The following is a 13,724-nucleotide window of genomic DNA, read 5'->3' on the forward strand; positions in this document are numbered from 1 at the left end:
TTGTCCTTTGTTTTAATTCTTTCTAACTTTTCACTGTCATTTTTAAGCTCCAGAAACTGTCTCCTTTTCCCACTTCTCCCTGCACCTCAAGCAAACAGAATTGAGGGTACATTATTTCTAGATGAGTATTTAGAAACATCAAACCTCTATATAAATAACTGAAATCCCTGAAAAAGAACAGAGATACATAATAATTCTTTTGCACATCACCAAGAGTAGCAACTGACATTCTTCACTGCTCTGTTGCCCTGAAGGATCTCAGTAACACTGCTACTGCTGTCAGCTCTTGGGTTTTCTGTAGCTTTGTTCTTTACTTCCTATCTCTAGACAGAAAATACAAATTTAAAAATCTACTTCAGTTTCAGGGGGAAAGTGGGAGCTTGTGGCAGGGAGAATCAGACTATAGTTGTCACAAGTAATTGCAGGTGAAGTTTTTTGGTTTCTCATAGGTTCTGCAGTGTCCTTCTCTTCTCACCCCACCTTTGGAGGCTTGGGATCCATCTGTAGCCAGGGTTGCTTCTTCTCAGCCACTTGTGCTCTGTGGGGTGTGCTGTATTTTCAGCCCCATTGTAAATCATCTCACAGGACAAAAGGCTCAGCCTTTTCCACAACTGGAAATAGGACAGACATACCAGGACAGCAATCTATTCCTAACTTGCTATCACACTGTGTCAGTGAAAGAAGTGCTTCAAAATATCTTAATTTAAACTTATCTGCTGAACTATTTTTAGTTCCTAGGATTCAAGAGCCTCTCCATGTATGGTAGAGGAAGGAGGGAAAACTGGGTGGGGAAATTTCCTCCTCTGCTTTATATGGGCCTGGCTGCCTGTGCAGAGTCATCAAAGTTACTCATTCCATATCAGAAAAGGAAATCCTTCTTGTTTAAAGCGGATGTACAGCAGCATCACTTGAAAAGATAGGTTGCTTATAAATAAGTGGCCTATTCATCAGCAGGTCATAGAGATTACCTCTTCTGAGAGTGACTGCAGTCACATTTCTCTGCAGAGAGGGTGAGTGCAGAAAGCCATCTCTCAGCCTGTTACAACTGGTATAGGCCACAGGGGCTGTGAGCAAGATGAAGTATCTGAATGGCAGTTTGAAGTTATTGCACCACATTTTCTATTTGGCTTTCAGCTCTGACAGTTGTAACTCCAATGATCACAGTTATGTGACTCACTGGTTTTGGCATTCACTGCAGTCTAGGACACCAATAGGTTTAGGATAATAGCCTACTACTACTACATCCTACATGCCTTAAAGTAAAATAGAAAAGCATTCTGCTTAGACCAGGAGATTAAAATTAATTCCTGAACTATTGATCTTACAGAAGTCTGTTCCTAGCATTGTGAATCACCCTTGGCCCTTGCCACTCAATGAGCAGCCAGCCATTCAGGAAACAAGGACGACAGCTTCCATGGTTGAACCACAGATGGAGGGAGTGATCTCATTTCAGCATGCATGAAACTGGAAATTGCTTCTGCTTGGGAAATCAGTTTCCATACACTGCAGTAGCGGTCTAGTTGTATGTGTTTGTTTAAGAAACCCCACTTAGTAACTGTCATTCATGTGTGAATTCCCTGCCACTTGGAAGGCATTTATTAAAGACTACAGAGAGATAAACACCAGGCATCTAGAGCCCTCTCTCTCCATTTCTCCACCTTTAGGCTTGAGTATGACATTTAATCTTATTCCTTCAGTTGATGTCCTTCTACGGAAAGCGGAGGTAGTATTTTCAGGCTGATGTATTAATGGGGCAGAACCCAGATTATAAACTACTGTTGTCTGTCTTAGCTAGGGTGGATGAATTTTTCATTCTTTCTTGAGTCATCTCATAATTGTCACAAGTAATTTGCCATCTTCCTCAGGTATTCTTACTGGAGACCTCCAGGACCGTTCCCTCAGGCATCACTCTTGTCCAGCATTTCAATGAAGATGTTGTGGGTTGCAGCACTGGAAGTAAAGCTGATAGAGCTCTGCTCTGCTCAACCTTTGCACCTCACTGCAATCCTGCTGCCCCAGAGCCTGACAGAGACACAAATTTAGCTGAACATGTGTTAGCTCAAGATAAATCTAGCTGCAGATAATACTCTCTGGGAGGGGAAAGATCTTTAGCATTTGAAGATGTATGGAGGAAAACGATGTGATTCCTGAAATGAAAAGGTGTATACTCTCATTTGTCCTAGTACTTCTACTGTATGAGATACCATTTGAAGCACCTTTTTTTAAACAATCAGTTACTCAGACATTACTTCTATGTTATTATTGGCAGCACAGTGACTCTGACTCTGGGTCACAGTTCCTCAGACACGATCAGAGGTCATTGATCATCCTGCTGCTTGTGAAGCAGTGTCAGAGTTTGCTTCCAAGCTACATTTCCATGGTCCTTGCAGAGCCCCAGTTAGTGATTTTTTCAGACTCTGTTGTCTCATATGTTAACATAGCCTGGCCTTGCACATGCACTTCTACTCTGACCTAGGGTGTGTAAGGCTGATGGGGAATAATGGTATTAAATCAAAATTTTGCCAATAGCTCAGATCACAAAGATTATTAGAGCAATAATCACACTGAAACAGCTATACATATAACACCACAGACTGTCTTAATCAAGCTGGTAGTTTTAGATTCCAGGGTTTTGACATATTAGTTGAAAGAATTTGTAATGCAAAAAGACAACAGGAATCCTTTCCCCATCCAGTTGTTTCCATCAGTTCTGAAAGTAATATGGGACAAGCTTTCTGACAAGATAGGGACAAGTCTGCTCAGGGACAATACTGAAATATTTTTGAGACAAAGTGATATTGATGGATGAGGGAGAGGCATAAAAGGGTGAGGCATAAAAGGACTTTGACAAGGAGTGATTAAACAACAGACATTACTCAAGAGAAGTGAGAGAAAATTATAGTTAGGAAGGAGAAAACTGTCAACCTGGCCAATACCTGGCTAATTGTTCTTCAGTTTCACTTAAACCCATCATAGGAAGGGACATCAGTTTGCTGGGAAATGTGTAAAGCTTTATTGTCATCAGTATCTACCACTTACATTAACTAAGAATCTCACTCTTTGCAGAAAGACACAGGAGCAGAAATGGGGGTGAGTAGATTCAGCATATCTTGATACACTGACTGTACTGAAAGGACAAGGCTCAGTCAGCTTCTCTGTAGAAGTCAAATGTAAGGAATTAATGAAACTTGTATCAGAATGGTCCTCAGTCCTTGCCAAGTACCTTGGAATAATGAGAAGAATGTACCCTTCTAGCAGACGTAGACTGTGACAATAAGAAAAAACCAATTATTTAGCTTCAATTAGGTGCATGAAGTGATTTTTTGGTGCATTTTTGCAGAAAACAAAATGAAAAGTAAAATCAACATGGACTAACAAAAAGTAGAAAGAGTCTTTGACCTGCTCAGTAAGATAAGACTTCAGGCTGAAGGAATAACATGAACACAGTATATGCTGGCTTCTATAAGATACTTGATACAGTTCCACATGACTTTTCCAACGAGAGAAATATGGATGAGATAGGAGTACCGTAAGGTGACCACACAATTGGCTAAGAATAGAACAGAAAACATCACTATTAATGGCTCATGATGTCAGATGAGCTAACTGGCTAAGTTGGTAGTAGTGTTTCACTGGCCTTCTGAATCCAACAGGACTACCTCTATATTTTCACCCACAGAGCTTTAAACACTAACGTCAATCAAAGGTCCTCTCCACCTCAATGTTAAATGACTGGCAAGGAGACAGATGATAAAAAATCCCAACCCTCTTCTCTTCTGTCAGTGGATCTTATCCTCTGTCTGCACCTAGACGGAACGAGCAGCATGTACTGTGGGGCACACCACAGCCCCCAAACTGCTGTTATTCACATCTGGAACGGAGCTGAGACACCTTGCAGCTTCTCTCTGGTTTTTCTTCCCAGAGAAACCCAGGTGTGTGGGGGTTACCTGGACTGAGGAGCTCAAAAGTGTTCCCAGGTACAGCACTATTGTCTTCCTATCTGCTTTTTTCAGATGCTAATCCCTGCTAGTGAAGCTTTGTAAATGTGGCTTGTTTCTCTTGGGTGTTGTACCTAGTGAGCAGTAACAAGAAATAGCAATAATACCATTTTCAGTGGTGTCGTGGGGATTCAGTGGAGATTGCTGTGTATTAATTGGCAGATGACGTAACACATGAAAGATATACAGTGTCTCATGAAAGGCTAGAATTTTTAATGTGGCAGGAGCTTGAACAGTTGCAGAAAATGACTAAAATCAACTGGTCAATGAGACTATCTGGCAAGTGGATTAATCAAGTCCACATAGTGAGATGGTGAGCATATACTTGTCAGTATTACTGGAGTAGATGTTGGATAGACTGAAAGACAAAAGGAGTGATCAATCAGTGGTATCCTGCTGTCAGACATCAATTTTGTCAGCAGCAGACTTAGCAGATCCTGGCATCCTTTTATCTCATTCTCTCATGTCTAGTAAATGCAAATCTGTCTGATGTCTGTCTCTCACATTCAAAATGAGAAAGCTTTTGTGTGTGTGTTTTCTTACCAGTTTTTGATGCCAAATTAAGACCGCACTCAGGCTTCTCGCTTCCTATGGTGGGGTCTCTCCTCTGCTGAGCCTCCTATTTCCATGTAAACTTGTAGGAGCATTGTATCTTTGTGACTTCAGACTCTTAAAATTAGCAAATGGACTCAAACACTATTAGCATGAAATGGGTAAGATCGAAAGATGTGCAGCATTGACTGAATAAACCTTTCAGAGGAAATTGGGCTAAAACTGCAAAAGACAGATTCACTAGTGCATTAAACAGGTGCTGTCCTGGCAAAAGAAAGTTCTCCTTTGGGAGAGGGCTATGTAGGGAATATGCAGGGCCCAGGTGTGATCTGTCAGCACAGAAAAACTGGCCATGTGTGCTACCCTTTGCACTTTTGCACTTATATTTCCATCCAGCTCAGAAAGAAGGGCAAACTGTCACCCAGCTGAGAGATTTTTTGAATGAAAAAGCTACTCAAGTCTCCAGCAGGATACCATGAGACTAAGATATTGCAGCCGTGCACAGTGATGTCTCTACACCCTCTCTGCCTAACAGAGCTCTCCAACAGCAGTATGGCTAAAAATGCTCAAAGATCTACAAAATGAATGGGCATGTTTTTTTCCCTGGGCTGTTAACTTACCTTCAGAACAGCCTGTTTCTTTCTGTTTTTCCAAAACCAGTACTTTGCAGTGGGGCAGTGTCTCAGTGGCACATTTAAAATCATTAGCCATTTAAGAAGAAACACTGGTTTGACAAGTATTTTAACTCTATAACCTCAGATACATGTTAAGTGTTGCAGACTGGAGTAGGACTGTAGCATTTGTCTGTAGCATCCTAAATTAGAGCTGAAGTCATATCTGTGTTTTATATTATGCACAGGTTATGTGATGGAAGTGTGAAAATATCCAAGAATGACAAATATTTCCTATCCCAAGAGTTTTAGCTTTACTTTGAGGGAAAAGAATATATACCCCTCTGCTTAACTGTTTGCAATTTAAATACTGATCAAAGCTTTAAAGATTGAAACTTTCAAGGGAAATACTTAGAAGGTCAATATAACCCATCCAAATCTTATTTTGAAAGGACTTCAGGTATGTAAAGTATGAGATGTCTGTAGCCTCTAATGACTTACTGAGATATTTGCAACATTAGCCATGGAAAAATGACCTTGTCTAACATAAATAGCTGGAAGAACAAAATTCGAGGTGACCTCATAGGAAAAAAGCAGTTGACAAGTAGTATTTCATCACAGAGGAACAGGCTCTTTATCTCTAGAACTAGCAGAGTACCTTATTTTCTATAGTAATGGCTTTTCTAGAATTCGGTCCTGGTAATAAAATTTACTGGGTTTTGTTTCCTAGAGAACATGAACAGTATCTGACCTCATATAAGCCTGCTTGTTCAGTAGCTTTCCTGGGCATTAAAATGCTTTCTTTCAATAAGGTCTGATCTTGGAAAGATCTGTACTTTTTATACTTCTCTTTACTGTAATTAGGTAACAAAAATAATTTCACTTCAGTGAAACTTAGTTAAGAGGAAAACTTCCATAGGCTTTGCTTAATAGAATTTTTCCTTTTTGTGGATTTTTTCCAACAGAATTCAGTGTGTACATGAAATAAGTGCTTTAGAAGGTAACAAAAAGTTTTCTATAGAAATTATTCACTACACCAACAGAATTTATCAGAGTTTTATAACCCTTCCTTTTACTCTTTTATCTATTCCATTTGAATGTTCTTACAAGAGACTGAGCTGTATTTTCATTCCAGTGGTATGGATCAATATTAAAAGGTTTCCCCAAAGACACATATATATACATATATCCCTATATGTGTAAATATTCATCAAAGAAGAGGCTTGAAGAAGAACCACTTTCATTGCTCTTGCACTAAGAGCCTCTGTATGACACATGACAGGTCTTGTCACTACAGCAGTGTTGCCTTGTGAGAGTTGTCTTCTTGGTGTGCAGTGATGGCTGCTGGATTTCAGCATACATGGTCAGACCTTCATTTTTCCAATCTCTCTAACACTGGAGATTGTCTGCCAAGGCTACAGAATTGCTAAGGCTGGGGCTGCTGGAGGGAGAGTCATGGGAGGGTGTCCCTTGGCCACGGCTCTGGGGTTGTCTCTCAGGAGCTCTTGCTGGAGTACAGAAAGGAGTGGTAAGACAGGACCTAGACAAAATGTGAAGAGATGCTGAGCAGGCACAACTGCTGAGATCTACAGACTTCCCAGCACCATCTATTCCCTTCCTTCCCATCTACCACAGTCCTCACTATGAGCATCTCATCTTTCAACACCTCGCAGTCTCCTGTGCTGGAGCTCTGAATGGTGCTGCCAAAACACCACTCCCTGGTTTCCAAATTCTCTGTCACCCTCCCTGGGCACAACCATGCTTTCAGTGTAGGTAACAGCCTCTGCTGTTTTAATTCAGCTAAACAACTTCACTGCAGACATACAGAATCCCAATGCTCCTCTGTTAAATGTTCCTTAGTTGTGTACGCAACAGAAATCTGAACCGTGGACTGGTTCTCCTCAGACATGGAAGAAAATTGAAATACACAGGAAAGCTCCTGCTCTCTCTTTTCTTCCTCTTAACCTCGAGCTGAGTGCTCTCTGAGAGTTTCAGGCAAGGGAACTTATTTTCCTCCTGTGCAGGTTTCTTCTGCCTCTCCATGTTGGACAGGCACACTGTGTTAGTTTTATCTCTCGGAGGGGCTCTTTGACACAGAAATGCTGGACATTGAGGCATTGGTAACACTAACTTGAAGCCTGCACCTTTCTAACCTGAAGCTTACACCATAGAAGCTGTGATAATATAGAGTATATTTTCTTATTTTAAAATAAAAAATAGGAGTTTCTCCTTACAGGGAGTACAGGGAGAGGGAAAGAGTAAGTTTAAGTGCCAGGTGACAATGTCCATCACACTGTTCAGTGATGAAGCTATGAAGACAAAAATAGACAAAGTGACCTCATGGCTTTCAGCAGCAAAGCCTACGAGACAAAAGAGAGGCTTTAAAAGGCCTGTGGACTGATAGCAAAGAGCTTGGACATCTCAGAGTTTTGGTTCTGCTCCAGAAGAGCTTTGCTTTGCTTGTCTCTCATTGCCTCTCTTTCTGTTTATGGGGAGTTGTGAATTAAACGGGCTTTGTGACATGCCCAGCTCTCCAGGTCTGGACTCTACTTTCTCAAGCTTGGATCAGCCTTATGCAGGTACAAATCCTTTTCTTTTTTCTTTTCTTTTCTTTTCTTTTCTTTTCTTTTCTTTTCTTTTCTTTTCTTTTCTTTTCTTTTCTTTTCTTTTCTTTTCTTTTCTTTTCTTTTCTTTTCTTTTCTTTTCTTTTCTTTTCTTTTCTTTTCTTTTCTTTTCTTTTTCTTTTTCTCTTCTTTTTTCTCTTCTCTCTTCTCTTCTCTTCTCTTCTCTTCTCTTCTCTTCTCTTCTCTTCTCTTCTCTTCTCTTCTCTTCTCTTCTCTTCTCTTCTCTCTCTTCTCTTCTCTTCTCTTCTCTTCTCTTCTCTTCTCTTCTCTTCTCTTCTCTTCTCTTCTCTTCTCTTCTCTTCTCTTCTCTTCTCTTCTCTTCTCTTCTCTTCTCTTCTCTTCTCTTCTCTTCTCTTCTCTTCCTCTTCTCTCTTCTCTTCTTCCTTTCTTCTTTCCTTTCCTCTACTTTTTTTTAGTCTACTCTCCTTACCCCATTCTTTTGCCTATTCTGATTTCATTCTTGCTCTTTACCTTCTACAAGTCATCTTAGGAAGATTTCTCTTCCTGTTTTTTCTTAAACTGTTGTGGAAGATTGTAGCTTGGATAGCATGACCATTTTTCTGTTGGGAGGACTGGTGTAATTAGTTGTGTGCTTTAGCCTTTGATGCGGAGAAAGTTAGGAGGAAGAAAAGAGGGAGGTGAGAAGCAGGTCCCAGAGGGCCCTATTTGCCAGCTCCTTCAGAGCACAGGACAGTTCAGAGCAACTTTCTAGGGAAGTTGTACATGAACCCTAATGCTGAGCTAGGACTACAGGCTGGTGGAGTTAAAGACCATCTTTTGTTACATTTTCTCTGACAGTATTTGCTAGCCCAAAGTTTAGAGTTGGCACTTCCATGGTAGTCTGCTGGCAGAAAGGGCTGTGCAGACATCACTTTGAATGGTGTTGCTCCCTGTCTGGTAGCTCCTGATGCTACAAATCCTCCTGTGAGTCACTCAGGCCAGAGCTTACATATTCTGCACTTGACTAAGGTTCTGTGGTACTGCTCTTACTCCTTATAACTTTAGAAGTAAAATACCACCAGGTGAGGTATAGCTTTTAGTAAGTTGTTTGTAACAACTTCCCTTATTTTCTCCATTGTCAACAACCCCTAGAGACACAGGCATGCAGATTTGTAAATGAAGTGGGCAGACCTTCAGGGACTGTAGCTTGTTTCTACCATGGAGAGCAGGTCTTTGAGGGCAAGTCTGTGACTGCCCTGAAGAACACTAAATCTACACACAAACCTGGACACTACTTCAGTCTTGGTTCAGCGAGGTGGAGTTATTCTGTAAGGAAAGTTTTGCAAAGAGCCTTCACTTTGCAAATGCAAGTACAAATAATGAGCCATTTCAGCATTGCTTTTCCTGTTTCTAGTTCTGGGTGCAAAAGAGAGGAATGGACTGTGCATCCACATGAAGTGATCTCAAACCACAGAATTGCCCTTGCTGAAGTCCCAAAGCAGCAGCATGTGCTATGGAATGGCTACAGACTTTGAGAGCTTCCTGGAAGGATAGAGCTTTGCAAATCAACACTTTATTTTCAGCATGGGGTGGGAAAGGGAAGCTCTTTCTGCTGTGGTTACACTGATGCAGTATGGAATGATGGTGCCACAATTGTGTAGACTAGAAAGGTTTTGGGAGACTGCAGCCCTCAGGAAAACTAGTAAACTTCTTAACTAAGCTCCCTGTCCCTCACTGCAGGTGACTCTGACATTAAAGGTTCACATTGAGTGAATGCTTTGTGATGAATTGATCAGAAGTGAGAGACTGAGAGGACTGAGCAGCTTCCATCATCTCTTGAGCTAACACCATCCCTCAGCACTGCCTTGCACCTCTCCTCTCCTCTCCTCTCCTCTCCTCTCCTCTCCTCTCCTCTCCTCTCCTCTCCTCTCCTCTCCTCTCCTCTCCTCTCCTCTCCTCTCCTCTCCTCTCCTCTCCTCTCCTCTCCTCTCCTCTCCTCTCCTCTCCTCTCCTCTCCTCTCCTCTCCTCTCCTCTCCTCTCCTCTCCTCTCCTCTCCTCTCCTCTCCTCTCCTCTCCTCTCCTCTCCTCTCCTCTCCTCTCCTCTCCTCTCCCTTCAGCACAGCAGAATTTATTACATCTCTCTTGGGAATGTCAGGGCTGGACAAGGTGGTTTTTTGACAAATTATGAGATATGTACAGCGGATGGTTGTTTCATCTGTACTACCATGCTGGGAAACAGGCAATGGAAAAGGGTGAAATGAAAGACATCACGAATTAGTCTGTGGTTTAGGTATGTGGGGCTTTTTTTCTGTGCAAGGCTAATGCTGACTTCTGTCACTTCAGCAGTGATTCAAGGCATGTCCATACTTTCAGTGGCAGACAAGCCTGGTTTTACTGTTGAATCCTGTTCACCACCTGCTTTCCCTGCCCACAAAGACAGAGGATACAGTGTTCCTCCCTGGGGCTTTACTGACCACAGAGCAGGTGGAAAATTATTATCCCACACTTTTATGCCACTGTCCCAACAGGTGGTGTCTTTTCCAAGCAAGCCTGTCTAAGTGGATTTCCTTCTGGTCTGGCTGATCACTTGTGGGGATCTGGGATTCTTGCTCAGGAGCAAGTACTCTTCTTCCTTGCCAGGCATGGGGCACATGGAAGAGACTGCAGCAAGAATGAAATAATTCTTCCTTTGCCTCCTGCAGTGGCAGGGCTGCTGCAGAGCAGCAAACAGCCCTACACACAATGCTGCTGCACCACACTGACTGGAGCTGACATTGCAGGGCTTAGATCAGGAGCAGCCCTGCTGTGCCTGCAGAGCACCCTTCCTTTTGCACACGTGCAATCCTCTAAATGGTAGAAGGAACATCTACAGAAAGCAGAGCTCCACCTTCAGGGTGAAAAATAAATGGTAAAAATTTCCACAAGCAAGGGAACGTCTGTAAAAACGTCTGGGACTCTTGTTCACATGCTTTAGAAATAGGAAATCCCAGGTCTGATGAGTAAACTTAGACTGGCCATCGGAGTGGGAGGAATTCCCTCCCCACACCTGCATTGACTTCTACTGTTTGCAGGAAAGAGAAAACTGCTCCTGATTTTCTACCAACAGTTACAAAGATGCAGTTTATAAAGACAGTTTATATAACCAGCAAAAGTGGAATGAAAAAAAAAGGGCAAGGGCTGTGTTTCCTCTTATGTTCACTGGAGCACCTATAGCCATTTCACTGTCCACCTTTGCCCACCCAACCTTTTCTGACCTCTCAGAGTTCCTCTTTCTGTCTCTTTCAGAGCTCCACCGCCACGAAAGCATCCAGGAGAAGAATGTGAAAGAAGCCAAAACCAAGTGCAGAACCATTGCATCCCTGCTGACAGATGCACCCAACCCCCACTCCAAGGGGGTGCTGATGTTTAAGAAACGCAGGCAGAGGGCTAAGAAGTATACATTGGTGAGCTTTGGCAGTGTGGATGAAGACCGCTCCTACGAGGAGGAAGACGGAGTTTTTCCAACCAGTGAATCTGAATTTGATGAGGAAGGTTTCTCTGATGCCCGAAGCCTAACTAATCACTCAGACTGGGACAACACTTACCTAGACATTGAAAAGTCCAAATCTGACTCTGAACAGAAGGAAGAGAAGCAAAAAGGTTTGAGTGAAGCTTCAGGTAAAGGAGCACGATTATTTGAGCAGCAGAGGGAACGGGCTGGGAAGTACACAGTTGAGAAAACTCCAGTGCAGAAGAGCCCAGAGCTTGCCCCAGCTGCCCAGCCAAAGCAGGGCACAGTGAACGGAGATATGCCTGTGCCACAGAAGGCAGACAACGTGCCCCTCAGCATCCACCTGGAGGCTGTGCAAGTGCCCAGCAAGCAGCCAGCCACTGTCCCCACTCAGCTCCTGACTGCCCCCAGCCCCACTTTCTTCCCTCCTCCCCCCGGCACCCCCGACCCCTTCTCTGCAAGTTCAACAAGCATGTTCAACAGGTCTGCACGGCCCTTTACTCCTGGCTTTTCTGGTCAGCGTCCAGCAACATCCTCTGTCATTTTTAGGCCACCTGCACCCAAAAAACCCACTGAAAGTCTGGGTGGGCAAAGCACAGTGGTTCCCCCTTTCTCACCTCTGGTTCCAGGAACACCTGCCAATGCCCCAGTGCCAACACAGCGTGGTCCAGTCAGCTCCTCCACATCTCTGTATATTCCTGCACCAGGAAGACCAACATCACCACTGGAGTCACAGCCAAAAGGGGGAGGAAGCGCTTCAGAGGTCAAGCCTTCTGCCAACACTGCCCGGACATCCACCACCTCTATCTTTCTGTCAACTCCCTCAAAGCCAGGAGGGGATGTGGCCTCCGCAGCATCCCAGCCACGAGTCCCTGGAACAGCCTCTTCTTCATTGTATATTAGTCCAGCACCATCACAGCACATGAGAAGCAGCTCCCCTGTGCCAAAACAGCCTTCTCCTGCCATAACTCCAGCAACGCCACGACCTCCTTCAGAGCCCTTAACCTCCAGGGAGCAGAGGATTGCTGTGCCAGCTCCCCGCACAGGCATCCTGCAGGAGGCTCGCCGACGGGGCAACAAGAAACCCATGTTCAGTAAGATTGAGGAGAAGAAGAAGAATTCACCCAACCCTGAGCTCCTGTCTCTGGTGCAGAACCTGGATGAGAAGCCAAAGGGTGACCACCCTGCGGCAGGCTTTGAGTCTGGGCCTGAGGAGGACTTCCTCAGCCTGGGTGCTGAGGCCTGCAACTTCATGCAGTCCTCAGGCCGCAAGTTCAAGACCCCACCTCCGGTGGCCCCCAAGCCTCAGCAAGATGCTGGATTGGTCAATGGGGCCCAGGACATGCCTCAGCTTAAAGGCAAGGGGGCAGAGCTCTTTGCCAAACGCCAGAGCCGCATGGACAAATATGTGGTGGAAACAACACCGAAGCCAGAGTCCAAGCCCAGGACCCCCTCTCCATCCCCTTCTCTACCCTCATGCTGGAAATATTCACCCAACATCCGGGCTCCCCCTCCGATAGCTTACAACCCAATGCATTCCCCTTTCTATCCTCTGGCAGCCAGCAAATCTCAGGCTAGCAAAGCAGAGAGCAAAGTGAAAAAGGCACCTGGCCAGAAATCAGGGATCAAGGTCATTGATTTAATGCGCCACCAGCCCTATCAATTGAAGTCAGCCATGTTCTGTTTTGGGGATCCCCCAAGCCCCAGCACTCAGACTACTCCTGGTCAGCCAACCCCACAGGCTAGCTCATCCTTCGTGGCAGCCAAGCAGGTCCCTGTGAAAATAGCCAAGACCCAGGAGATTCGTCGCTTCTCCACTCCGGCTCCCATGCCAGCCTCCAGCAGCCTGGCACCCACTGTGCTTATGCCCCGCTCAGCCACCACGCTGGATGAGCCATTGTGGAGAACAGAAATGGCCTCTTCTGCCCCTGCTACACCAGCACCCTTCCAGGTGGAGCTCAGCCCCTCCCCTAAGCCATATCAGAGCTCCCCAGAGCCTGGACAGGTGGGACAGGGACCTCCTCCAAACTCAGCCTCTGCCTCTCGGTTTCAGGTGGCCAGGCCCAAATTCTCTGCAGCAAGAACAGGCATGCAGGCCAATGTGTGGAGGCCAAGTTTTGGCCATCACTGAGGCAGGCACCCCTCCCATCCTGTCTGTGGCCCCACAGAGATAGTGCTTGTTTTGTCTTTCATGTCAGCTCAGTACATTGGGATGAGTGACACAAAATGAAGAAAAAAAGCCTCAAAAAATTACTGCCCTTCTGCACCACCCCCTTCCCCAGCCTCCCCTTGGTCTCAGATGGGATGCTTCATGGAAAGGCTTACTGGCTGTGGCTTTCCCATGAGACCGTTCTTCTCTGATCCTCCCAGTCTGTCCAGTTCACCTGTGTGTGCACACACACATGCACACAGCAACACTCAGCAGGGAGTGAAAGGACAAGTGGGGCCTCACCTGGGACATTTCTCCCAGAATTCCCTCGGTGGGGGTATGGGAAAGAAGGCAAGAGA

The 13,724-nt window shown here is 44.6% G+C and overlaps 1 protein-coding gene across 1 annotated transcript in view; it reads left to right on the forward strand.

The window, feature by feature from the left end:
- The window catches only part of SYNPO2L (synaptopodin 2 like), a 31,410-nt gene extending 18,063 nt beyond the window's left edge, over nucleotides 1-13,347 (forward strand). The window contains exon 4 of the mRNA XM_058029451.1: nucleotides 11,012-13,347. Coding sequence (XP_057885434.1) covers nucleotides 11,012-13,347 — 2,336 coding nt within the window. The remainder of the gene's footprint in view (nucleotides 1-11,011) is intronic.
- Nucleotides 13,348-13,724: the final 377 nt, after the last annotated feature.

The sequence above is a fragment of the Melospiza georgiana genome, chromosome 8 (assembly GCF_028018845.1).
Source record: "Melospiza georgiana isolate bMelGeo1 chromosome 8, bMelGeo1.pri, whole genome shotgun sequence".
NCBI lineage: Eukaryota > Metazoa > Chordata > Aves > Passeriformes > Passerellidae > Melospiza > Melospiza georgiana.